A 26,437-nucleotide genomic window follows, 5' to 3' on the forward strand; every position below is an offset into this window, starting at 1 on the left:
TAACTACCCCCAGATCCCAGTACAGGACACTGCTCAAACAGGGAACTCAGATGGTATGGAAAAGATACTACCAGATGACAGATAGAATAGAAACACATACTCAAGAAATTTAGTTCTCCGCCCCAGTTTATTCATCCTGGATTATTCCAGAAGCCAGGTTCACACTCAACATGCAAGAAATACAGATATAAAGTTCCCAGGGCCAATGCTTTACCCTCACCTGTTTTACTTTTCACCCACCCACCCGTCAAAGATGAAACTCTTTAGTGACAGACAGGAAGAGCCCCATTTTGCAGGCAGAAACACTGAGGGCCAGAGGCAGCATTAATGACTTCCATACCATAGTTCAACCACCAGGACCTTGCATTCTCTTGGCTCCTGGGAGCAAAGCAGACAGTATGGCTATCTTAGTTGTTGGTTCAACCTGAGACTCGCCCACTTTCCAACTCAGCCTTGTGCTAGAGCCTGTCAATACTGCTTCAAGGCCCATGCAAGGAAAAAAGGGGTATGGTCCACTACCCTAAGAACTTCCAGAGGCTCAGCTGACAACACCGTCCCCTTCTCAACCTGGAAAGCTGAGCTCTGGCTCACCTAGTCTGATTTTAGAGAAGTGGACCAAATCAAGTCGACATCCAGTGTCGTTAAAGCCAGACAGGCACTGCAAGGTACAGGCCCAGAGAGAGAAATGAGATTTTCTCCAACAGTCTTGGAACACCTTATCTATTACATGTTCTTTTTCTTTTCTTTTTTTTTTTTTTTTGAGACAGAGCCTCAAGCTGTCACCCTGGGTAGAGTGCTGTGGCATCGCAGCTCATAGCAACCTCCAACTCGTGGGCTCAAGCAATTCTCCTGCCTCCGCCTCGCAAGTAGCTGAGACTACAGGTGCCCACCACAACGCCCGGCTATTTTTTGGTTGCAGCTGTCATTGTTGTTTGGCGGGCCCAGACTGGATTCAAACCCGCCAGCTCAGGTGTATGTGGCTGGCACCTTATCCACTTGAGCCACAGGCGCAGAGCCCACGTGTTCTTTTTCACCAGAAACGTAAGTCAATATGGTTTTCAACCCAGTGGAGAGGTGTGTTTTGTTTGGAAACTGTCATTTAAGAATTCCCTTTCTCTTATTCTTTATAGGGTTCTACCACTGTCATCTCCCCCACACTCATCTCCTATGTACTCATTAGCAGAATTCAAGAGGCAAAGTCCCCTATCTCCTTCTCTGTCTCTACCCTCACCCCTGCCATCATCTCTATCACTACCCCTCAGGTCCCCTTCCTGATACCAGTTCTCCACCAACTGCCCTGACAAAATTATAGTCATGCAAAAATGCCATAGCAGACCAGAGCATCCACTTAACCTCTTACAGCAAAGTCAATATCAAGGACAATAGACTTAACAGAGCAAAATCTGGGTTAGGGTGGGAAGGAAGAGGAGAGCTATCAATAGCTTGGAAAATCCCAGGAGAATGGATCAGCTACAACCCTCACATAAATGACAGCAGGCTAGCTCCCTATGTCCAGGAAGCAGTGAGACTCAATGGAGAAAAAAGGCTGGGGGGTAGGCCATGGGTAACACAGGGTATGGGAAGATGCCCCAGAGGTGCACTTGGATATATATTAGCATACACCTGCTCAATGGTCTGCCTGCAAATACACATGCTCCTATCATACTCTTCCCATGCTTGCACCTACAAACATGCACCCCTAGACAAAGGCCCGCACAAGCAAGGGCTCACTCACATACACTCAATGCAATCTCATACAGATTCACTCATATGTACACACATCTTTGGCATATACATCCTCACTCACGTGCCTATAGACACACAGCTGGGTACCTATTCACATATGTATATACAAATTTACTCACTCTTACAAACATGCTGTACACACATATGATCACTCTTACACACTCACACATAGGTCTTCATACAAGTTAGCTTGTGTGTCCACATGTGCACACACAGCAAACTTAAGCTCATTTCCACGTGTCTACACATTATCTGTCTACATGTGAGCACCCACACACTCTTATGCTTACTTCACTCATGCCAGCAAACAATCATATACAATCACACACATGCCTGCAAATATGCACATATTCCCTTGCACACTTGTGGAGGCGCACGCTTAGCCCTGGTCCTGGGGCCTGGATGCTGCTGCCCTCTGCTGGAGGCTGCGGATAAGCTCCTTTCTGTTGTCTAGGATAGTGTCGAAGCTCTCTTGCAGCCGAGCCTGCTGATCAACCAACTGGTGCTGCAGGCCCCGGATCCACTGGAGCAGTGCCAGGCGACGGTACATCACCAAATGCACGTGGTGCTTCTCCTTCTCCCGCTCTTTGTAGCGCTCCTGAGCCTGCAGCTGCTGCACAGCCTGAGCCACCGAGGGCAGAAGGGTATTGGGAGGGCCAGGGCCTCGAGGGGTCCCACAGGCAGGCTCAGGACTGCTGCTAAGGCTGTTGATGCTCAGGGAGCTGCTGGCATAGCCGTTGTCCTCCAGAGGGGAGCACACAGTGCCAGCACCATCCATCTTCTCAGGCTCAGCCCCAGGAATCTCTGCCCCCTCTGGGGGACTGTGGACCCCTCCCTCTGGAAGTCCGGGGGCTTGGAAGTCCTGGTTGTCAGAGGGGGACTCAGAGGAGCTCCTCATCAGGATAGGTTCCACTTTGCCTGGTATCCCATGCCAATTCTCATTGGCATCCTTGGCACTTGCCATGAAGTTGGAGTTGCTGTCTGGCTGGAGCTCGGGTTGGCATACTCTAGGAGGGCCTGATGCGAACTGGCCCCCCTCAGCCAGGCCTGGCTGGATGGCGAACATCTGGTCTGCAAAGGTGAAGCAAAAGAAGGGGTCATAGCAGGACAGAGTAGGGTGCCTGAAGTCATGGCCACCTAGCTGCAGGGACGAAGCAGCAAGCAAGAGCCTGGCCGCTCCCCATCAGTCCCTTCCCCTCGACTCTGGTAATACTCCCTTGGTGGCTCTCCTCCTCTCTCTCTGCCTGTTGTCCCCTGCAGAGGGGTTTTCCTAGGCCCGCAGAAGCTGATTGTCTTCTCATTCGGTGCATTTCTCCCCAAATGACCTCGTTCTCTGCTGTTGCTTCAGGAACCATCATATGTTGGTGACTCTCAGAGCTGTCTCCAGCCCAGATCCAGCTGCTACCCAATCCCGAAACCAACCATAGACTCCTAGAATTCTGCATGTCCAAACTGGCTGGCTCTCCTTCAGCAAAATGGCTCCGCCCTCCATCAGGTCACTTTTGCCAGAGCCTGGGAGCATCCCAGACTGCTCACTCTCTCCTCTCTTCCGTCATCTAGTAGGTCACCAAATTCTGACAATTCTTTCTCTTCACTTACACTTAGGTGAAGACATTTCTGACCTCCGTTATTGCCCCAGCCTTTTCACTGATTGCTCCGCCTCCAGTTAAAGGTGTAAATTTCCCTGGTCACAACTCCAAGTGCGGTCCCTAAACTCCTGCTAAGCCTCTACACAACCTACCAGGCCCTGCTTCATCCGGCCCCTGCTCACGTCTCCATACTTGCCTCTTGCCGCTCTGCTCCCCCCACCCACCCACCCAATCACACCAACCTGCTCAGAGATCTCAAAACACACCACTGTGTTTCATCCTCACACTATTTCTTTGGCCTATAATATTCTTTCTCTCCTCTCCCCTCCCCTCTAAGTACCACCCTTCTTCACCCAGCAAATTCCTTTTTGTACTTCAAAACTCAGCTCTAATATCCCTCTCTGAAGCCTCCCTGGTATTCTCCTCACAAATACACTTAATCCTGCCTTCTTCTGGGTCCCCACAGCCCTTGGCACACACTGTTTTATCCAAGTTTGTGTCCTGTCCCTGGCATACATAGCCGATAGTCTCCTCAACTGGCATTTCTTGTTTAACAGTATTGTGGCAGCAGGTTATAATCTGGCTCCCTGATTACAGACTTGGAACTCCCCCATATTTCCTCCCTGGTATTCCCAGGAGCCGGCACAGAGCCTGGCACTAGCAGGTGTCAGCACCTGCTGAGTGACTGGACGTGACTGGGGACTTCCATGCTCAGGAAGGCAGAGCTAACAGCAGTAGGTGGCTACTGCCACTGCCCAGTGCTGCAAGAGCTGGGTTCAGTCTCCCTCCTCCCCCCTCACCCCCCTTCCCCGCCCCTAGGGAGCCCCTGGAATGTGAGTGGTAAGTGTCACCCCTCAGCTTGCACCTTCCCTCCAGGGGCCTCTGGAATGTGTCTACTATGTGTCCCTGTACCCAGCTTGCTCCATCTCTGGAGGCCTTGGAGGGAGAGCACATTGCACCACAAAAAGTAGGGTTTGAATCGACCACAGGTTTTTCTCCTGACCACACATTACCAGTATGATTAGAAGATTTGAGGTGAGGAAGCTGTAAGCAGAGCAGGAGGACCTGGCATCCCACACTCAGTAGTGGGCAGAGGTCCTGGAAGGTATGGGTAGTAATGGCTTTGTAACCTGCGTGCCCGCTTCTCTCCCAGCAAGGCTTGTGGGAAGGTGCTTGGAGATCACCTCTTGCCCCAATTTTTTGTTTTTCCTAAACTTGGGCGGGGCCCCTAAGGAAGCTGGAAGGGGGTGACGGTGAGGGTGGCGCTAGGATCATGGGTTCAGAGCTTTTAAAATGGGAACCAGACACCCCAGGATGGGGGGAGGGTAGCTGTGTAAGATGTTGGGAGGCGACCTCCTTTCCTGCCTTTGCAGGACAGGGAGACTACCCTGGAGTCAGAGGACAGAGACCGTCCTTCCCTAATCTCTGCTAAGGAGGCAGCTAGGCTGGGGGCTCCCAAACCCTCCCCCCTGGGGCCCCGACTCACGGCCTAGAGGCGCCCGCTCCGGCGCGGCAGGCTCTGGTTCCCCGGCCCGGCTCGGGACCTCGTCGCTGGAGGCTAGGATGCGGGGCGGGGGGGCGGTCCCTGGGGGTCCCCGCGGTCCCGAACGCGCGCGGCTCGCCGGCTGCGCGCCCAGCCCCAGGCTCAGACCGCGGAGTCGGGCGGCGTCTGCGCGGCGGGGCGGGGCGGCCCACGTGGGCCGGTTCGGTTTCCTCTGGGCAGCGGCGCCGGAACCGCCTCCCCCGCCGTCCCTGCCGCCGCCGGCTGGACCCGGGCCTTCCAGTCCGGTGTCCTCTCCGGCATTCGCGGGGCCCCTCGGCTCGGTTCAGCCGTTCACCTCACTGCAGACAGGGACACTTTCAAGGTGGAACGCTCATCAGGCACCACCTTCTGGCTCTGCGTCTTTCCCGTTACAGGGACAGCCCTTAAGGCCGCAGCCGCAGGTCTCCGGTCCTGCCCTCCGGCCTCCCCGCCTGCAGTCGGGCCCCACGCCCCTCCTCCCAGGCAGCTTTTGCACACACCTTTCCCTCCGCCTAAAATTCTCTTCCTCCTCTCCACAAACTCTTGTTTCAGATCTCAGAGAATCCTCTCACTCCCTAGACCACATTAGTTTCCCTTTTTTATTCAGGGTTCGGGCTTTTTCCCTTTCCTTCATAACATTTATCACAATTTAGAATACGCTGACCATCCAAGGGACTGTAACGACACACAGAAGTGGTGGACAAAAGGAGCCAGGCCTTAGAACGCGTGGTGCACGTCCCGCCTGTGAAAATTAGGTCCACTTAGAAGGAGGTGGGCAACATGATTCTACTGTATGTATTTATCTTTGTGTTTACTTAAAGTCACTTAATGCAAACTATGTTTTTAAGACAAGAAAGAAAATCTGGTTTGCACAGGCTGGGGGCTAACATCCAGCACCCAGGACAGGTGTTTTTGTCTCCCTGCGGGACTAGGAAACGCACCCTGCTTGTGCAATGGGGCTTGTGCCTTTGCAGGGTTGAGGAGGAACCTGGTAAGAGATGCGCCTGCCTTCCAAACTCTAGTGGATTCTTCTCATAGATCTATTTTACCGAAGCATGATCCCCTCACTCCCTGCCTCTTCCGGGGAAATGTGTAGAGGTTGAGGACCCAGTTTGCAATTAAAGAAAAGAGAATAAAGTCATTGCTTCCTCTAGTGATCTGAGGCGTCCTCTTCCAATTCCAACCTGATTCCAGCTCACCATTGTGCAATTTAGAGACTAAAAGGCAAATAAAACTACAAATCCTATATACAAGGACAAGGGAAATAGAAAAGAAAAGAAAATTTTACGATGATGACAACTATTTTAAGAGGGAAAAGGAGACAAAAAGAAGGTAGAAGTAACTCCAAATTTGCACGCTCATCCCGTTAAGAAAACATGGGTGGAGAGCTCAGCCAACGTTCGGTTCTGTGGGCTAACTAATCTTGCCCCTTCCTGGGAGGCTCCCCTTGACTTCAGCCAGGGTCTTCCTCCTCATGAGGAAGAAATCCTCACTCCTAAAGGCTCTGAGCTTTGGTGATGTAGGGTGATGCCGTTCTCACCATAAGGCATCTACGTGTTTGGTCTTCCCAGAACAGCCCTTCCCTGCCTCTCGTCTGGGTTCTCTCTCAGCTCTAACCACATGGGTCAAATGAGAGCCTGGTGAGTCCAGGGATAGAAACCCCATGCCAGGAGAGCCGGTCAGAGTCCTTCTCTGGGACTTTCTGGAATGCAATTAAAGGAAGACAAAGCAGAGAAAACATGAACCTAGGGCTGCAACAATTATATTCTCCGCCAAGTAAAAGAAGTCAGTCTATAGCAAGAGAAAGCGATGCCAACACACAGAAGCTGAGATGAAAGACAGACGTCCTGATAATGGGCCGGGCACAGTGCTCACAACCTGTAATCCTAGCCCTCTGGGAGGCCGAGGTGCATGGATTGCCTGAACTCCAGAGTTGGAGACCAGCCTGGGCAACAGCAAGAACCATGTCTCTACTAAAAATAGAAAAAAAAAAAAGCTGGGTGTTGTGGCAGGTGCTTCTTGGGAGGCTGAGGCAAGAGGATCACTCAAGCCCAAGAGTTTGAGGTTACTGTGAGCTGTGATACCACTCTACAAAGGGTGACAAAGTGAGACTCTGTCTCAAAAAAAAAAAAGTTCTGATAACATTTATAGTTTTGTATGTCTTCCAGTGAAGCCCTTATTTTGCCAAGCCTAACTTGAGAAGAATTTATTTCACTAATAATCAAAAGAATCCTAATTAATATAATAGCACAAAGTAATGACCCAGGCCTTCCCTGGGTTCTACTCATGTACTTCTCAGCCCCCACTGAGTAGTATTGACTCCATTTCCTCTTGTCCAGCGTACATTGTCACCCTTCTTTTCTTCCATCCTTTTTCACTTTGAGGGGCCTGAAATGCCCCTGGAATCATCTTTGTGTTTTCTGGTTATAAACATTCCTCCCAAGACACTAAAACCTCCCAACCTGCAGACCCTAGAATCTCAGAGAGGGGAAGAAAACTCTTAGTCCTCATGTGCAATCACATATAGTATCACACCTACCTTACCTCAGCGGTTCTCAACCTGTGGGTCGCAACCCACAGGAACTGGCTTAAAGGGCTGCGGCATTAGGATGGTTGAGAACCACTGCTATACCTCTTCCTAGTATTCTGGCTACAAAAGACAAAGAATGACATACGTTGATTTAAAGCCTGTATTATATTCTGCAGGGCAGCACCGGAGCCCTGCACAGCTGAGTGATCAGTTCTATTGCTCTAAAAATTAGCTGCTTCTAAATAACATAATACCAGATGAGATAGGCGAATTTCAAGAGCATCAGACTGTAACCTTTTTCTTTCTTTCTTTTTATTTATCTTTTTGAGACAGAGTCTCACTTTGTCACCCTTGGTAGAGTGCCTGGCATCAGCTCACAGCAACCTCAAAATGTGAGGCTCAAGTGATTCTCTTGCCTCCGCCTCCCAAGTAGCTGGGACTACATGCTTCCGCCACAACGCCCGGCTATTTTTTAGAGACAAGGTGTCACTCTTGCTTATGCTGGTCTCGAACCCGTGAGCTCAGGCAATCCACTGGCCTCAGCCTCCCAGAGTACTAGAATTACAGGCATGAGCCACCATGCCCTGCCCTTGTAGCCTCTTTTCTTAGCTAAGCGCAGTGTTGTGTGAAGTACTCTAGTACTGTATAATTAATAAAGTCAGGCTTGGCGCCTGTGGCTCAAGCGCCTAATGCGCCAGCCACATACACCTGAGCTGGTGGGTTCGAATTCAGCCCGGGCCCGCCAAACAACAATGATGACTGCAACCAAAAAATAGCTGGGCGTTGTGGCGGGCGCCTGTACTCCCAGCTATTTGGGAGGCAGAGGCAGGAGAATCGCTTGAGCCCAAGAATTGGAGGTTGCTGTGAGCTGTGAAACCATGGCACTCTACCCAGGGCGACAGCTTGAGGCTCTGTCTCAAAAATAAATAAATAGGGTGGCGCCTGTGGCTCAAGGAGTAGGGCGCAGGTCCCATATGCTGGAGGTGGCGGGTTCAAACCCAGCCCTGGCCAAAAAACCACAAAAAAAATAAAAATAAATAAATAAAGTCAGTGCTCGGACAGTGGTCCTGACCACTCTGTAATTTTCAGAGAGCTGGGAGCCTGGAGAATGAAAAGCACCAAGAAGGTGAGGTGTCCATGTCTGCATAGACAGAAAAACAGCAGAGATATCTGTTATTGTTTTTTTTTTCTTTTGAAACAATTTCACTTTGTCATCTTCAGTACAGTGCCATGGTGTCCCAACTCACAGCAACCTCAAACTCTTGGGCTCTAGTGATCCTCTTGCCACAGCTTCCCTAGGAGCTGGAACTACAGGTGCCCTCCACAACGCCTGGCTATTTTTAGAGACAGGATGTCACTCTTGCTCAGGGTGGTCTTCAACTCCTGAGCTCAGGCAATCCACCCGACTCAGCCTCCCAGAGTGCTAGGATTATAGGCATGAGCCATCATGTTATCCAAGATGTCTGTTATTCATTCACCAGAAGCTTTTGCAGGGAATCAATTACCCCAAGTGAAAAGGTATCTGTGGCTATATCCACCCACACATATATATGCCAGGGACTTAATCCTCAGGAGCGCAGAAGTCATCAGAGACAGCAAGAAGCAGGCTCTGTGCAAGCCCTGCCATCACGAAGATCCATCAGTGGGCAATGTGTAAGAATCTTGGCAAGAAGACAGATGTCAAAGCCAAGAGAGGCTAGCAGTGAGTGACCTGAACCAGGCCCCAGGGTGTGGGATGTCAGGCAAGGAGATGAGAGGAATTTCTACTCTAGGAAATAGGACAGGCATAAGGCTTCTTCATAGGCAGATAATTTCTCAGTGTCAATATTAACAGAAAGAAAGGGGTGGGTAGGATGAAGGTGTTTCAACCTCAAATACTTTGCCCCTTCCTATCCATTCATGCACACAGTTGTAAACAGAGTGCTTACTTTGTGCCAGGTACCGTGATGGGAATTTAGAAGAAAAGCAGAACTGCTTGTGGTCTTGGGGAGCGCCTTGCTTTGAAAGGGAAACAGGACAGAGTGAGCTATACAATGGGATGAGCCCTGCAAAAGAGCCAGGAGGCAAAAGTAGTGAGCACAAAAGAGGATGAGGAAAGGCTTCACAGAGGTGCTAGTTGAGCCAGGCCTTGAGAGGTGAATGGAAGCTCACCAAGAGAAGGCAGGGGAAGGCATAGCAGAGTGCATGTTCGTAGTGAGTTCAGGAAACACAGAGTAGGCCAGTGTAGCTGGAGCTTGGGCGGAAATGGAGGTAAGATGAGGCAGGAGGTAAAGTCAGCCCAACTGTGAAAGGTCTTGACCACCCTTCCAAGGAGCTTGGGTTTCATAGTTCACAGCAGGGAAATAACTGAGGGAGCCTCAAGGGTTCTACATCAGAACAAAGTGCAGTCCTGGCTTACAAACTGCCTTGCTAACTTGCTTTTGTTTTCCAGAGCTCACATCATCTGTTGACTTCCCCACATGGCTGTGGAAACTTAGGCAAATCAAATAATTTTAACCCTTTTGGGCTAAATAAATAAAGATAATATGCCTTGAAAATTGTTCACTAACATTACAGTAGTGAACATTGTTATTTGAGCTCCCAAGACCAGGCATAGCCCCAGAAGACCTCTGACATACCAGGGAGCCCTTCAGGCAGATTAGAAGGAAAATTATTCCCCAGAATTGGTTCATCTTGGGAAAGGAAGGCCTAGGAAGCTGGTGACCTAGTTGTTTTGTTCATCCATTTTTCCATTGCCTCTTAAAGGTAAAATGTCTTTTTCCTTTCTTTCTTTCTTTCTTTTTTAAAAAATTTTCAGACAGTCTCACTCTGTTGCCCTTGCTAGAGTGCCATGGCATTGTAGCTCACAGCAACCTCAAACTCCTGGGCTCGGGTGATCCTTCTGCTTCAGCCTCCCAAGTAGCTGGGACTACAGATGCCAGCCACAATCTCTAGCTAGTTTTTAGGAGAGACAGGGTTCCACTCTTGCTCAGGCTGGTCTCAAACTCCTGAGCTCAAGTAACCCACCTGCATTGGCCTCCCAGAGTGCTGGGATTGCAGGAGTGAGCCACAGCTCTGTCAACAAATTACCGTGTGGTGTCCTTAAGTAAAACACGGCCATTCCAGGCAGCACCTTTGGCTCAGTCGGTAAGGCGCTGGCCCCATATACCGAGGGTGGCAGGTTCAAACCTGGCCCCGGCCGAACTACAACAAAAAAATAGCCGGGTGTTGTGGCGGGCACCTGTAGTCCCAGCTACTCGGGAAGCTGAGGCAAAAGAATCGCTTAAGCCCAGGAGTTGGAGGTTGCTGTGAGCTGTGTGATGCCATGGCACTCTACCGAGGGCCATAAAGTAAAACTCTGTCTCAAAAAAAACACGACCATTTCACACCCTCTATTTTGGGTTTTTGCTCAGCTGTAAAATGAATAAAAGGGGATAGATACATCCAATCAGAAGTTTAAAAAAAAATTCTTTTTAAGCCCTGGAATAACTTTTTTTTCCTTCAACAAAATCTTCTCTCTTCCCATGAACCCTCCATCATAACTGGCTCCTGAGTGGGCTGCTAGAAAGCTTTTAAAGCTCAGTGGGGCACAGTTTCAAATATACTGTACCAGATGAACCTAGGAAATGAATTTCCCACCTCCATCCTTGTACCCCCGACCTCAAGGAAAAAGGAGACAAAGGGTGTTTGGGAGTTGCTGGAAGAATGAAAGGTTGTGTAGACTCTCTCCAATACACCCAAGTGGTCAATGCCTCTCCAAACCCTCTTCCACCAGGAGACCAAAAAGCCAAATCCAAGGTCCCAAGGCTGTTGAACATACAGTGCCCACAGCAGTAAGTAGATGGAGAAGCTGAAGTGAAGGAGGAATGAGAGGAGGGAGTGCCTGTTCCACCCCCTTCCTAGCAGCTGCCTCTGTGGGCTGTATAATCCCCACGCCCTCTCCCAATCCCACCCTCCGGCTGCCCACCTCTCCTCCGCCTGGCCCCATTCATCAGTAGGAGGGCACGAAATCAGCATAGCCTTTCAGGGCCTGACAGTTCCTTTCTGGGTGCCCCCCACATGTAACCACTTAACCCCCAGCACAAAAGGCCAGGCTGAATGGGCCTGGAGCCGGTGGCTCGTGCGGAGGGGGAGGCCTCAATAGGATTTGAGGAGCTGGGTGTATAAACGGCTCTGCTCCAGCAACCCTCAAAGGAGAAGCTGGAGTTGGGGCATGTGCCGAGGGGAGGAGCTGGGCAGCTGCACCCCACCCCTGAACAATGATTTATTCATTCTCCTGGGATACGGAGAGAAAACAGGCTAGGGGGACATGGCCCCACAAATCGCCCTGAGCCTCAGCTGATTCCCACGGCAATCACTGCACTTGAAAGTCCCCCCACCACAGTAATTTATTGCCTGAATCTTGCCCTTGCTCTTCCCTGTAAGGAAATAAAGTGCCTTACAGAGGGTTTTAGCAGCCTGAAGTTCAAGCAGGCATTGTTCTTTGAAAAGCTTGCACCCGGGCGGCACCTGTGGCTCAGTGAGCAGGGTGCCGGCCCCATATACTGAGGGTGGCGGGTTCAAACCCAGCCCCGGCCAAACTGCAACAACAACAACAACAACAACAACAACAAAAATAGCGGGTGCCTGTAGTCCCAGCTGCTCGGGAGGCTGAGGCAGGAGAATCGCCTATGCCCAGGAGTTGGAGGTTGCTGTGAGTTGTGTGATGTCAGTCCTGTGTGATGGCACTCTACCGAGGGCAATAAAGTGAAACTCTGTCTCTTAAAAAAAAAAAAAAAGGGCGGCGCCTGTGGCTCAGTGAGCAGGGTGCTGGCCCCATATACCGAGGGTGGCGGGTTCAAACCCAGCCCTGGCCAAACTGCAACAAAAAAATAGCCGGGCATTGTGGCAGGCGCCTGTAGTCCCAGCTGCTCGGGAGGCTGAGGCAGGAGAATCGCCTAAGCCCAGGAGCTGGAGGTTGCTGTGAGTTGTATGATGCCAGTGCTGTGTGATGGCACTCTACCGAGGGCAATAAAGTGAAACTCTGTCTCTTAAAAAAAAAAAAAAGGGCGGCGCCTGTGGCTCAGTGAGCAGGGTGCTGGCCCCATATACCGAGGGTGGCGGGTTCAAACCCAGCCCTGGCCAAACTGCAACAAAAAAATAGCCGGGCATTGTGGCAGGCGCCTGTAGTCCCAGCTGCTCGGGAGGCTGAGGCAGGAGAATCGCCTAAGCCCAGGAGCTGGAGGTTGCTGTGAGCTGTGTGACGCCACAGCACTCTACCGAGGGCAATAAAGTGAAACTCTGTCTCTACAAAAAAAAAAAAGAAAAGAAAAGCTTGCACCCAAACTCAGTCTTACTCTCCTTGAAAGCTTTTTGCTCAGATGTTTCCTTATACCCATTTCCCAGCAGGAGACAAAAAGGGGGCATAGCCTGTCACCTGACTGCCCCAGAGGGCAGGCCCGAGAAGCAGCAGGGCACTGGGGAGGGTAGTCTAGAAATAGCTGGCAGGTAAGGGGAATGCTGTAAAGGTTTGCTGGGTGAGTTAAAAGAAAAGGCTGCTGGCTGCTAAGAAAAGGAACCATACTTGCTATCCTCACACCTACCCTTAGCCCCCTTCCTGTAGGCACTTCTGGCTCTAGTTTCCAGAAAAATGTTTGGGGAAAGTTTGGGGCTTAGAGGACAGAATGAAGACAAGTAAGCAAAGATGCTAAAAACTGCAGATAAACAATGCAGGGTGAGTGGGGGATTTCAAGAAGCTAAATTATGACGAGAATAAATTTGTTCTTGCCCTCTGCACTCCAGGCTTCATCCCCCGGGACCAGATCACACGCACAAAAATCCTCATAAATAAAACTAAAAATCAATAATGTTAGCAGAACAGGGAGAGCCAGAATGAAGTGACCATCCTCAGACTGGCCTCTGGGTCTCTTGGCCCCAAGCTTGTAATTACCTTGTCACACAGAAAACAAATCTGTTGTTGGTGCTAAGTGTCAGATCCCAGGCGGAAGGCTGCCCAGCAGAGGAGGGGGGACAAGGAGTCCAGTAAGAAGACTGATTGGCCTTCCGTGCTGGCTGCTGAGAAATTAGAAACTGACAAAACTAAGGCCTATACAGGTTCAGAAAGTTTCCCTTAGGAGGATGGACACAGTAAGGGAGGTGATCCTGCCTAATACTGCTGGTGGGAGTGAGAGGGAGACCAGGGAAAAGGCCTCAACCCCAACCTGTGAGCCTCCAGAGGGCAGGATGCTGCTGCCCTCTGGTGGGCACAAAGAGATGACATCCACACCTCCAACACGGGAACTAATTGTAAAGGAGTCTGTCCCTGTCTGTCCTAAAAGCCTTGGCTACCAGGACTAGCACACTGATACGTTAAATTCCCTAGGAAGCTGGCTCTGAGACGACTTAGTGTGCTGGATGTTTATTAAAAAGTTTCCTTGGTATCAACATCTGTGGGAGAATGAGAAAGCGCAGGAATGGGCAGAAGAAGCTGAGCTGTGATACAGGATGTTGACAGCCTCAGTCAACTCCACTGGGCGCTCTGAAGGTAGAACGGCCTGGCAGAGTTGTCCTGAAATGAGCTGAGATGGCCTTTATATGACAGTTCTTTTCTGGGCACCCCCCATATGTAATCACTTAACCCCCAGCACAAGGGCCAGGCTGAATGGGCTTGGAGCCAGTAGCTCATGAGGAGGGGGAAGCCTCAATAGGATTTAGGGAGCTGGGTATATAAACAGCTCTGCTCCAGCAGCCTCAATGGAGAAGTTGGAACATGTGTCAAGGGGAGGAGCTGGATGTGGATTTGGGCTGTGGTGGAAAGAGGCATGACTTTGGGTAAGGTGCTATGTGTAACTAAGACAATTCCCAAATGGAAGGTAGCCAGTGATTCTTAGACAGTGCTTCCAACAGCTGGGCAAACAAGGCCTTTATCAAAGGGTCCACCCCACACAACATACTCAAATGTGTGTTAAATGAACAGCAGGTTTAGATGATGTCTCAGGCTACAGGTTCAGCTGGAAAAGTTCACCAGTATCATTTCCTGGGACTGTTATACACTGATCCTTGGGAACAGTCTAGAGAGCCTTAATGCTCACATTCACGGATTCATTCATTCAACAAGCATTCATTGAGATTTACCATGTGCCAGACCTTAAGGCAGACACTTTACAAATGTTTTCTTATTTAATCCTCACAACTGTGAAGCTAGTATTAACTCAGATTATTCAGATGAGATCAAGTTATTAAGTAGCTTTCACAGTCCAATGACACTTTGAAAAAACAACAATCACAATGGGACAAGTGCTATTGCTGCTGCCAAAGATTTTTCAGGCCAGAAAGGGTTTTGTCTCTGTTCTGTGTGGTTGTGTTCGTATGAATGGGATGGCTTGCTCTCTGCTTTCAGTCAGAACATTCTCTCTCTCACAGACAAAAGTTGTGCCTCACAGTATCCTACTTTAATTCCTCCCTTAGTAATATTTCTGCTCATAGGTAACAAAATTAAGGCTTTAAAAATTCCTGACTATAGCTACCCAGCAAGGTACTGTTACCCAGAAGGGAACCGGGCTAGCTCCTTCCTTGAATATTCAATGGAAAGACAATGCTTAATCCCAGTGTTCTTTTTTTCTTATTTTCTTTCTTTTCTTTTTTTTTTTTTTTGAGATAGGGTCTGGCTCTCTCACCTGGAGTAGAGTGCAGTGGTATCCTCCCAGCTCACAGCAACCTCAAACTTCTGAGCTTTAGTGATCTTCCTGTCCCAGCCTCCCAAATAGTTGGGACTACAGGTGTATGCCACGATGTTCAGTTAGTTTTTCTTTGCTTTCTTTCTTTTTTTTTTTTTGAGACAGAGTCTCACTCAGTCACCCTGGGATTGATTGCCATGGCATCATAACTCACAGCACCTTCAAACTCTTGGGCTTAAGTGATTCTCTTGCCTCAGCCTCCCAAGTAGCTGGGACTACAGGCACCTGCCACAACACCCAGATCCTTTAGGGACAAGGTCTCACTCTTGTTCAGGCTGGTCTTGAACTCCTGAGCTCAAGCAATCTACCCGCCTTGGCTTCCCAGATTGCTGGGATTACTGGTGTGACCTACGGCCCCTGGCCCCATAATTTCTCTATTTTCAGTAGAGACAGGGGTTTCATTCTTTCACAGGCTGGTCTTGAACTCTTGACCTCAGGAAATCCTCCTGCTTTGGCCTCCCAAAGGGCTAGGATTATGGGCATGAGCCATTGCACCCGGCCTCCCCAATGTTCTTTAGCCATCAGATCATTACAAAGTTAAGAGGGTAAGTTCTTAATGTATACTTTCTACATCTGCTGCGATCATTTTGGGACAATAATTTTGAAGGGACAAGAGGTAGAGGTTTCCACTCTAGAAACTCTCTCTTTTTTTTTCTTTTTTTGCAGTTTTTGGCCGGGGCTGGTTTGAACCTGCCATCTCCAGTATATGGGGCCAGCGCCCTACTCCTTTGAGCCACAGGAGACTCTAGAAACTGTCAATACCTTGTACCTCTCACAGGGAAGAAAGTGAGGGCTGAGGAAAGAGGAAAGAGAGAGAAAGCTGTCAGCTGCATGCTGTTTTTCTATAGCCCTGATGTGGTTCAAATGGGCCCTGAATGAGGACTTGACAGAATTCCAGACTAACCTGGTGCCGTGACCCCGCATCCACGTCCCCCTGGCCACCTATGCCCCAGTCATCTCAGCTAAGAAGGCCTATCAGGAGGTGCTGTCCGTGGCCGAGATCACCAATGCCTGCTTTGAGCCAGACCATCAGATGGTCAAGTGTGACCTCGCCCTGGCAAGTACATGGCCTGCTGCATGTTGTATAGGGGAGATGTTGTCTCAAAAGATGTCAACGTGGCCATTGCCACCACCTTGACCAAGTGCACCATCCAGTTTGTGGACTGGTGTCTAACTGGATTTAAGATGAGCATTAACTACCAGCCCTCCGCTGTGGTCTCGGGGGGGTGACCTGGCCAAGGTGCAGTGGGCTATGTGCATGCTGAGCAACACCACCACCATCGCCGAGGCCTGGGCCTGGCTGGATCTCACGTACTGGTATGTAGGAGAAGGAATGGAGGAGGGGGAGTTCTCGGAGGCCCGAGAGGACCTGGCAGCCCTGGTGAGGGATCACTGAGAGGTGGGCGTGGATTCCGTGGCAGCCCTGGTGAGAGATCACTGAGAGGTGGGCGTGGATTCCGTGGAAGCCAAGGCTGAGGAAGGGGAGGAATACTGAGGGGAGTGCGTGGCAGGCGACCATCCCTTTGTATTCTCCCCACTATAATGTTACAACCTATATTTCTTTCTTAAAATCTGTGTATTGAGACATAAAAAAAAAAATCATCCGTGATCAATTAAGACTTTCGGCAAACCCACCCATCAACATGAAGATTTCTGTTTTCTCATTTAGATTCTAATCATAAGGAACTTGAGGGAAGAAGACGGAGGGGGATGTTTGGATATCATGGAACAATTTCTAGGTCTGACAACCGAAACATTCAGTCAGTACTCCACACCCCCTCACGACTCCCCCCACCACAAAACGCCTTCCCTCTGGGCCCCCAGAACCTAATTTTTCACGTTTGGAAAACCCAGATGATTTTTGCCTGGGTACATCTGGTTTTCCAAATAACCTGTCTTTTTGATAAATAACATAAGTTAAATTAGACAAGACAAACAAAGAGAGAGGGTGGGCAGTCCACTTTTTTTCTTTCCCTCAGTCTCTGAGAAAGAGAGGGGGGCTGAAAAACCCAAACCATGACTCGATCGCAACCTTGCCCCAGCACTGTTACCCCTTCGACTAGGCCCAGTGATTCTCTACTGTGGAGCTGGGAGCTGCCTTTCCACCCCCACGTCTCACCCACCAGCCATCAAGAATACCACAGGCTGTGATTCTCTCTCAGATGTAGGAAAGAATCCAGGTGTCCAGCCCCACAGCTTCCTCCCTTCACCCTCAGGCTGTATCACTTCAAACCCCTCTTTCCCATCACGCATCCCACCACAGGGAAGAACTAAATCAATACGCCGAAAATGAAAAACCTTTAAGGTGAGAGAAGAGGGGACAGAGGAGGAGGAAAGGATGCGGATGGTACAGACCAAGACGATACAACCACTGGGGACAGAGAGTTCTGGCATCTTGATCTCAAAAGGTAAAAATCTGGCCTCTCACTCTGGAACATAGTTTCACTTTGTATAACTTCCTTCTTTACTTTTTTTTTTTTTTGAGACAGAATCTCACTTTGTCGCCCTGGGTAGAGTGCTGTGGCGTCACAGCTCACGGCAACCTCCAGCTCTTGGGCTTAGGCAATTCTCTTGCCTCAGCCTCCCAAGTTGCTGGGATTACAGGTGCCCGCCACAAGGTCCGGCTATTTTTTTGTTGCAGTTTGGCCAGGGCCGGGTTTGAACCCACCACCCTCGGTGTATGGGGCCCGTGCCCTACCCACTGAGCCACAGGTGCCGCCCTCCTTTCATTCTTTCATATGATCAACTCTTTGTGTAAAAAGAGGGGGTGGGTGGGCGTGGTGAGACCAGCCTGAGCAAGAGTGAGACCCTGTCTCTACTAAAATAAGAAAAATTAGGTGGGCGTTGTGTTGGGTGCCTGTAACCTAATCATTTGTACCTTCATGTTAATGTGACATAAAAAATAAAAATATATGATGCAATTGATAGAAAAACGAAAAATAGAGTTTTGAGTAGGAGCGGGATATCCTCCAAATTATACAAAAGTCGCCTCTGGCTGCTGTGCAGATTGGATGGAAGAGAAGCAGAAACGAAAGTGGGGAGATCAAGAAGCTAGTAAACACCCCGGAAAGAAACTGGAATCCTGGACTAGGGCAATTGACTACAGAGCTGCAAGAAGTGAGCTGATTTGAGATGCAATTTTTTTTTTTTTTTTTGAGACAGAGCCTCAAGCTGTCACCCTGGGTAGAGTGCCATGGCATCATAGCTCGCAGCAACCTTCAACGCCTGGGCTTAAGTGATTCTCTTGCCTCAGCCTTCCAAGTAGCTGGGACTACAGGCTCCTGCCACAATGCCCAGCCATTTTTTGGTTGTAGTTGTCATTGTTGTTTGGTGGGCCCAGGCTGGATTCAAGCCCGCCAGCTCTGGTGTATGTGGCTGGTGCCCTAGCTGCTTGAGCTATAGGCGCCAAGCCTTGAGATGCAATTTGAAAGTATGAATAACAATACTTGTTCGGAAAGAATAATCTTTAAATTAAAAAAAGAAAAAACAGTACTTGGAGAGTGCGTGATCATAGGCGTGAGGAAGCTAGGCAGGGCCTGGAGCTCAGTGGGTAGTGCACGGGCCTCATACACCAAAGCTGGCATGTTTGAACCCAGCCCGGCCCTACTAAAGCAACAACTGCAACAAAAAAAATAGCCCTGTGTTGTGGTGGGCACCTGTAGTCCCAGCTACTCTGGAGGCTGAGGCAAGAGAATGGCTTGAGCCCAAGAGTTGGAGGTTTCTGTGAGCTGTGACGCCATAGTACTCTATACCGAGGGCGACATAGTGAGACTGTCTCGAAAACAAACAAACAAACAAACAAAAAAACATAGCTGAATCTGATGGCTCTATGCTTTGGGCAAAATGCTCACAGGTCAAAACTCTCCAGTTCAATCCTTTGACCAAGGTCAAGGCTTAGCTTGCTTTATGGCAGCTGTACTGGCATAAGGAAAAGTGACCCAGAGTATAAGACTCAACTTTTCTTTCTCTAAAGACTGCTTCCTCCCTGGAGCCTCACACAGAAACCAGTTCTTCCCGTTTCTCAGGTGCTAATTTTCTTGCCCTCAGTGGTCAGTTTTAATACTCTTCTCCATTTCTCCCCAAAAAAGCCACGGGGGGAGGGGAAGCAAGGAAATGGGGGGGGAAGCAAGAAAGGGAGAAATATTTAGCCCTCCTTTCCAGTCCTTTTTGCCCACCAAGAACTGCCTACCCTTGGGCACTGTTTAGAAAGCACAAAGAGGCGGCGCCTGTGGCTCAGTCGGTAAGGCGCCGGCCCCATATACCGAGGGTGGCGGGTTCAAACCTGGCCCTGGCCAGACTGCAACCAAAAAATAGCCGGGCTGGGTGCTGTGGCGGGTGCCTGTAGTCCCAGCTACTAGGGAGGCTGAGGCAAGAGAATCGCTTAAGCCCAGGAGTTGGAGGTTGCTGTGAGCTGTGTGAGGCCACGGCACTCTACCGAGGGCCATAAAGTGAGACTGTCTCTACAAAAAAAAAAAAAAAAAAAGAAAGCAAGCACAAAGAGACAATAACCCTCACCTTGGATCCACAGCTATGATGAAATCTATGCAAAGGCAGATAGCTGTGCCAGTCAAGGAGCTGTAACAATAGGCGCCATTTATGTAAACCTTCCTCCTCACCTGCCTTGAACCCAAAGCATTTGGTAAGTTTTGTTTTGTTTTTTTGAGACAGGGTCTCACTCTGTTGCCCTGGGTGGAGTGCTGTGGTATCCTCATAGCTCACAGCAACCTCAAACTCTTCAACTCAAGTGATCCTCCTGCCTCACCTTCCCAAGTAGCTGGGACGACAGTCACCTGCACAATGCCCAGCTAGTTTTTTCTATTTTTAGTAGAGATAAGGTCTTGCTCTCGCTCAGGCTGGTCTCAAACTCCTGAGTTCAAGCAATCTACCCACTTCGGCCTCCCAGTGCTGGGATTACAGGCATGAGCCACTGCTCCCAGCCAGTAAGTTATTTTGATCAGTAACTCAACTTTTGGGAGTCAGATGGGACTGAGATGCCAGTGAGGGGATAATTGCAGCAGCCTCCCTCTAGACCCAGAGGGTTTTCCTGTGAGGGAGATACCCTGAAAATGAAACTCTTTAACTTAAATAGGCACTGACCTAAGAATGAGTATTTTTTTTTTATTTTTTTTTTGAGACAGAGCCTCAAGCTGTCACCCTGGGTAGAGTGCTGTGGCATCACAGCTCACAGCAACCTCCAACTCAAGCGCGTCTCCTATTTCTGCCTCCCAAGTAGCTGGGACTATAGGCGCCTGCCACAGCACCAGGCTATTTTCGGGTTGCAGCCATCATTGTTGTTTGGTAGGCCTGGGCTAGATTCTAACCTGCCAGCTCAGGTGTATGTGGCTGGCGCCTTAGCCGCTTGAGCCACAGGCGCCGAGCCAAGAATGAGTATTTAAGCTGGACACAAATACTCCTGTCAAGGCATCAAGATTTATTGGAAAACTACATACATATTAAAACACCTTTATGGGCAGTGCCTGTGGCTCAAGGAGTGGGGCGCTGGTCCCATATGCCGGAGGTGGCGGGTTCAAACCCAGCCCCGGCCAAAATCCACAAAAAAAAACACCTTTATACACATTTTCCCCATTATAAGATTACAAATATACAAACATGAGTTCTGTCAGAGTTAGCATCTTGAGTACTAGAAAAAAACGATAGAAAACCTACTACCTGATTTCACCAATTAAATTGGTGTTCCCCATTTCCAGTAATAAGCACAATCTCATCCAGCTTCCCAAGTCCAGCTCCACAAGATACACATGCAATGTTTTCCCAAAGCAGCCTTGATGCTCAGATTAGGGACAGGATGGGTAGGGACCAAAAAAACTCGTCCAAAATTCTGACAACTTTGTTTTGTGTAGTTCAGGAAAAATGGGGAATAACAGCTATTCTCTTCAACAATAAATCTGCAGTGGTTTTCTTTCAAAATTAATAATAAAGTACTAAACTGTCCTTTTAGTCGAGGCAATGTACCTAAGCCAGGAGAATGCAATAAATAATGGTTATATTTCTTCTTGCCAGACTGAGAAGGGAGGTTCTTTACCAACAGTGCTTCAGATTGAGAGGTTAGTCCCAGGAAAGGCCTCTCTGGCTCAACAGACTAAGTGGACACTGAGTGTAACCCTTTCTCTTCATTTCCATGCTCCACAAAATCAGGGTTAAGGTCTTTCTAACTTGGGTACAAGTTTAACTCCTTATTAAGCAGCAAAATTTAATTAGGAATTTGAGGCTGCCTCAGGAGAAAGTATACAGGAAAATAGAAAAGGCAAGACTAATGTTAGCAGTCCATTTGTTGGTTCCTAGGTCCTCCATTTAAGAAGTCTCCCCTTCACTGAGTCCTGGTCACTATGGTACAGATCTTATGGATGTGAAGAAGTCATTATTGTCCTGACTTTCACTGTTCTCTGTAATCTTCTATAACGTCACACTTTTCCATCCTCTTCCTCTGGCCAACTCTATCATAAGGAGGTATCAATCCAGGAAGACGCTCACATAAAATGTCAAATGTTTAATGGAGGAAGGGAGACTTCACCCGAGTATTCCGTGAGCTGATGTTGTAAACACTGCAGAATTACAATTAGTGGCCAACCCAGGAAATAATACTAGCAAAGAAAGAGACGTCCAAAGCACTGTGACAGAAAGAACTGGAATCTCTGTGCACAATCTTAATGCATTGACTATGAAAGGAGAGAGATCAGTGTGCACATCAATTCCAACTTTCAGTGCCAGAAACTTCTCAAAGCAGTCTCAGCTTAGATGCTGGCCCCCTTGGTGGTGTTAGCTTTCCAAGTACTGGAAGATGCTTTGTTTCAATCCTGAAGTGCTTTCATCTGTTTTGAGGCGCTTAGGTGAAGGAGATGTCATTAAAGATGGACCCCTTCTTCTTACCTAGAGAGCAGAGAGGGAATCAGGGCCAGCTCAAGACCTTCATATAAGTACCTACCTTCAATTAGCACATTTTTATTTTCAAAAAGACAGTCTCCTCTATCGCCCAGGTTAGAGTATAGCGGCCCAATCACAGCTCACAGCAACCTTAAACTCCCAGGTTTAAGTGATCTTTTTTTTTTTTTTGAGCTAGAGTCTTAACTTTGTTGCCCTCGGTAGAGTGCCATGGCATCATAGCTCACAGCAACCTCAAACTCTTGGGCTTAAGTAATTCTCTTGACTCAGCCTCCCAAGTAGCTGGGACGACAGGCGCCTGTAACAGTGCTCGTTTTTTTTTTTCTTTTTTTAAAGAGATGGGGTCTCACTCTTGCTCAGGCTGGTCTTAAACTCCTGAGCTCAGGCAGTCCACTTGCCTCGGCCTCCCAAAGTGCTAGGATTACAGGTGTGAGCCACGGCGCCCAGCTGGCTTAAGTGATCTTCCTACCTCAGTCACCCAAGTGCTAGGATACATGCACCACCGTGCCTGGGAATTTTCAAATTATTTTGTACAGACAGGGTCTCACTATATTGCGCAGGCTGGTCTCAAACTCCCATAGGGCTGGGATTATAGGCATGAGCCACTACCAGCCCAATTAACCCTTAAGCAACTCATTGTTAAATCACAGATGATTAATAACAGAAAAAAAAAAAAAAATCAACTTTCCAGGCAAGTTTAAAAGCTAATTACCAAGTATAGAAATTCCCTTTTATCAATAGCCGGGCGTTGTGGCGGGTGCCTGTAGTCCCAGCTGCTTGGGAGGCTGAGGCAAGAGAATCGCGTAAGCCCAAGTGTTAGAGGTTGCTGTGAGCTGTGTGACGCCACGGCACTCTACCTGAGGGTGGTACAGTGACACTCTGTCTCTACAAAAAAAAAAAAAAAAAAAAAAGAAATTCCCTTTTATCTTATTGGGAGTATAGGATTTCAACTCTGTTGCAAAACTGTTAAGTCAGAATTTTTGTTTGTATTTCTCCCCTCCCCCACCCAGCAACTCCTTACTAGGATTTTTTTTTTTTTTTTAGACATAATTTCATTCTGTCACTTGGACTAGAGTGCCATGGCCTCAGCCTAGCTCACAGCAGCCTCAAACTCCTGCTCAGCTTCCCGAGTAGCTGGGACTATATGCATGCCCCACAATGCCTAATTTTTCTCAATCTTGCTTTGCTAGGCTGCTCTTAAACTCTTGACCTGAAGCAATCCTCCCACCTCTGCCTCCCGGAGTACTAGGAGTAAGAATTTTTGCTTTAAAATTAAATAAATAAATAACTTCTGGTTCAGGGAGCCACCAAATTAATTAAGTTCCCAACCTGAGGCTTAGACGATTCCTTTGCCACCTCAGCCTTGACAGGAGAAAGTGTATGAAAGACAAAATTTCTTGAATTTCGGGGAGCACTAGGATTGAGGTCAGAGAGGGTAGCCAGTTTCTGAAGCACAGCTTTGGGCTGGTTTAGCAATGAACCTGTTTTCAGCTGAGGAAAAAAGAGTCATCTGTTATCAAATCCCATGTGCTAAGGAAAGAATGAAAATTCCTTCCCTCCCTACTTCCCCCCAGGTATTGAGGGGCCATATTACTATCCTCCTCAAGCAGAAAGGAAATAGCAGTCTCCTTATTTCCATTTCCTGTAGCCACCTCCCTCCTCCTCTAATGACAGAAACTATTCCCTTAATCTGACCTGGCCCTTTATAACCTACAGACCATACATCACAATATCTAGGTCCCCAACTAACCTGATGAGTACCTCCTTGTCTGATGGCCTCAAAAGGGTTTCCGAGTAAAGACTTTGATTCCTGAATAACCACAGGGCGACTGGCTGGAAAGAAAAGACAGAAAGGCTTGTTCTGGGCAAAGCTAAGGAAACCTTGTAACTAAACCAATAAGCTAAAGCCATAGGAACTCTGATTATTTATTTTTTTTTTTTGTAGAGACAGAGTCTCACTGTACCGCCCTCGGGTAGAGTGCCGTGGCGTCACACGGCTCACAGCAACCTCTAACTCTTGGGCTTCCGCAATTCTCTTGCCTCAGCCTCCCGAGCAGCTGGGACTACAGGCGCCCACCACAACGCCCGGCTAGGAACTCTGATTATTTTATAGTGGCAACATTGGAACTATAGTAAATGGCTCTGAGAAGACAAGACAACTAAGTTGAACTTACCGATTAACCATTAACAGTAATAATTTAAGAAAAAACAAAAATGGTAAATGCATGGACTAGTGTTTAAGATCTTCATTTCTGGACTTAAATATTCCTAGGTTTAAATCACAGCTCTAAAACTTAGGTATATAATCCTGGGTAACTAAACAGAGAAGCCAGAATTCACTACTCTGAGCCTTAGAACATAAAACAACATGAGCTGGGGGGCACCTATGGCTCAGTGAGCAGGGCGCAGGCCCCATATGCCGAGGGTGGTGGGTTCAAACCCAGCCCTGGCCAAACTGCAACAACAAAAAAATAGCCCAGCGTTGTGGCAGGCGCCTGTAGTCCCAGCTGCTTGGGAGGCTGAGGCAAGAGAATCACATAAGCCCAAGAGCTGGAGTTTGCTGTGACCGTGTGACGCCACGGCACTCTACTGAAGGCAGTAAAGTGAGACTCTGTCTCTACAAAAAAAAAAAAAAATAGCTAGGTATTGTGGCGGGCGCCTGTAGTCCTAGCTGCTCGGGAGGCTGAGGCAGGACAATCGCCTAAGCCCAGGAGTTGGAGGTTGCTGTGAGCTGTGGGACGCTACGGCACTCTACCAAGGGCAATAAAGTGAAACTCTGTCTCTACAAAAAAACAAAACAAAACAAAACAACAACAACAAAAAAAACATGAGCTATCTACATTCACAAGTACAACCTCTACTGCCCAGTAGTATAACATCTAAGCAAACTGTCTCTCCCTATCTCTGTGTGGCCTCTTTAAGACAATATTAGACATAAGCTTCTGACTAAGCTACAATAGTCCTGGAAGTTTAGAGTCACCTTCAAGCCTCCAGCACTGACAATCCACAGGGCTAGATCCTGATGTGAAAAAAGAGCTCACCATTCTTCTGCAGTGCTTTGGCTGTAACTTTTTTGGCTATCATCATGAACTGACTGTCTTCCCCAATTTCTTCTTCTTCTTCAGTTGTAATTTTCCCCTGCTGTGCCTGAAAATAAAAATCATACAGCATTAACAGAAGAGTCTACAGTCTTCCTAAAGAGTCAGCATAGCCTGAGTTGTGAAACTAGGGTACCTGGGATATCAGCCCTTTTCCTTTTCGCAAACTTTCCTGCTTTAGACAGTACCCCAATAATGATTTTGGACAAATATAAACCATGGCAATCTTCTCAAAGCACAAAAGAAAACTCAAGGATTAAAAGGGAGAGTGATGTATTGCCTAAGATTTTGAAACTATCGTGATGAGCCGAGTGACTGGGTCCTCTCTTCCTCTTTTCTTGCAGATTTCCTACCTGGTCCCGAAGCCACTGCTCCCGTTCAATTCGCTCCTTCCTCCACCTGGCTTCTGTCTCCTCAAGCTGTTCTTCGATCTGATCATCATCAGAGTCTCTGTGGAACAAATCCATCTGGGAAGCATCATCTAAAGCAAAGAGTTAAGGCTATCAGCATTCTGCAGTCCTCAGGGGAAAGGGTGCTTGGACAGACAGAGAATAAACACTTTTCATTACATTTATATTGATATAAACTTTCCCCATCCACTAAAAGAAAACAATGAGTATAGCTAGGTCCTCCATGTAGCCTGCTACAGGTATGAATTACATTTGCCATCTTAAACTAAACAAACATGTACACTATTTGCTTCTAAAGGCATCAACCAAGATACCTATGTTTTTCCATCGGAATTTCCTCATTCGCCCAGGACCATCACTGTGCAGATCCCCGTCAGCAAGATACCTTTCTTGGTATAAACGTAGCTGTCGTTTATCATCATCCAACATGGTTTTCCTACAACAGGATAAATAAAGTGTTCAAAACCAGGACAATTCTCACTGGTTATAGGGCCTGCCTTAAGATGTACCCTGTTACTTAGAAGGGCCTGTTGGGATACTGACATATGTATTTTCTTGATTTGACTCTGCAGTTCCTCATCAGAAGGAAGTACTTCGTCAATTACGTCCTCTTCATATTCATCAAGCTCTTCCCCATCGTATTCATCTTCACTCCCCACATCACTTCCTGACACCTCTGCCTCATCCTCCAAGTATTTCTTCAACCTCCTAGAAAGCAATTTTGAAGATTAGAAAATGCAACAATGAACAGAGAATACGGAAGCAATGAGAAAAGCAGAACATAGAGCCACGTCTAATAATATGCTTACATTTATGATATATTTTGATAAAATTTAAAGTAAGATTTTTGTAATAGAGAGGAGTCCCCTGCTTATAATGATTGGACTTCATGGTTCTTCAACTTCACAATGGGTGTGAAAGCAATATGCATTCAGTATGCTCCTCAAT

General features: G+C 48.1%; 2 protein-coding genes and 1 pseudogene across 3 annotated transcripts in view; 1 reads left to right on the plus strand and 2 right to left on the minus strand.

Moving 5' to 3' along the window:
- Positions 1-730: 730 nt before the first annotated feature.
- Positions 731-5,103, minus strand: C22H1orf216 (chromosome 22 C1orf216 homolog). Its single transcript, XM_053576803.1, has 2 exons — positions 4,822-5,103; positions 731-2,817 (listed from the first exon to the last, which is right to left on the minus strand). Exon 2 carries the CDS (start codon positions 2,810-2,812, stop codon positions 2,126-2,128), a length of 687 nt encoding a protein of 228 aa, XP_053432778.1. The 5' UTR covers positions 2,813-2,817; positions 4,822-5,103; the 3' UTR covers positions 731-2,125.
- Positions 4,899-16,576, plus strand: LOC128574681 (tubulin alpha chain-like; annotated as a pseudogene).
- A 4,465-nt stretch (positions 16,577-21,041) lies between these two features.
- The window catches only part of CLSPN (claspin), a 34,412-nt gene continuing 29,016 nt past the window's right edge, over positions 21,042-26,437 (minus strand). The window contains exons 19-25 of one of the 2 annotated variants that reach the window (XM_053576804.1): positions 26,033-26,197; positions 25,804-25,925; positions 25,433-25,560; positions 25,023-25,128; positions 23,732-23,814; positions 23,311-23,472; positions 21,042-21,969 (exon numbers count right to left, since the gene is read on the minus strand). In XM_053576804.1, coding sequence (XP_053432779.1) covers positions 21,859-21,969; positions 23,311-23,472; positions 23,732-23,814; positions 25,023-25,128; positions 25,433-25,560; positions 25,804-25,925; positions 26,033-26,197 — 877 coding nt within the window. In that variant the 3' untranslated portion in view covers positions 21,042-21,858. The remainder of the gene's footprint in view (positions 21,970-23,310; positions 23,473-23,731; positions 23,815-25,022; positions 25,129-25,432; positions 25,561-25,803; positions 25,926-26,032; positions 26,198-26,437) is intronic. The other variant, XM_053576805.1, reaches the window with a different exon arrangement.

This window comes from Nycticebus coucang, chromosome 22 (assembly GCF_027406575.1).
Source record: "Nycticebus coucang isolate mNycCou1 chromosome 22, mNycCou1.pri, whole genome shotgun sequence".
NCBI lineage: Eukaryota > Metazoa > Chordata > Mammalia > Primates > Lorisidae > Nycticebus > Nycticebus coucang.

Excerpts from the sequence above, each read along its gene's own strand:
- C22H1orf216 (XM_053576803.1), bottom strand. The coding sequence starts at position 2,812 with ATGTTCGCCATCCAGCCAGGCCTGGCTGAGGGGGGCCAGTTCGCATCA.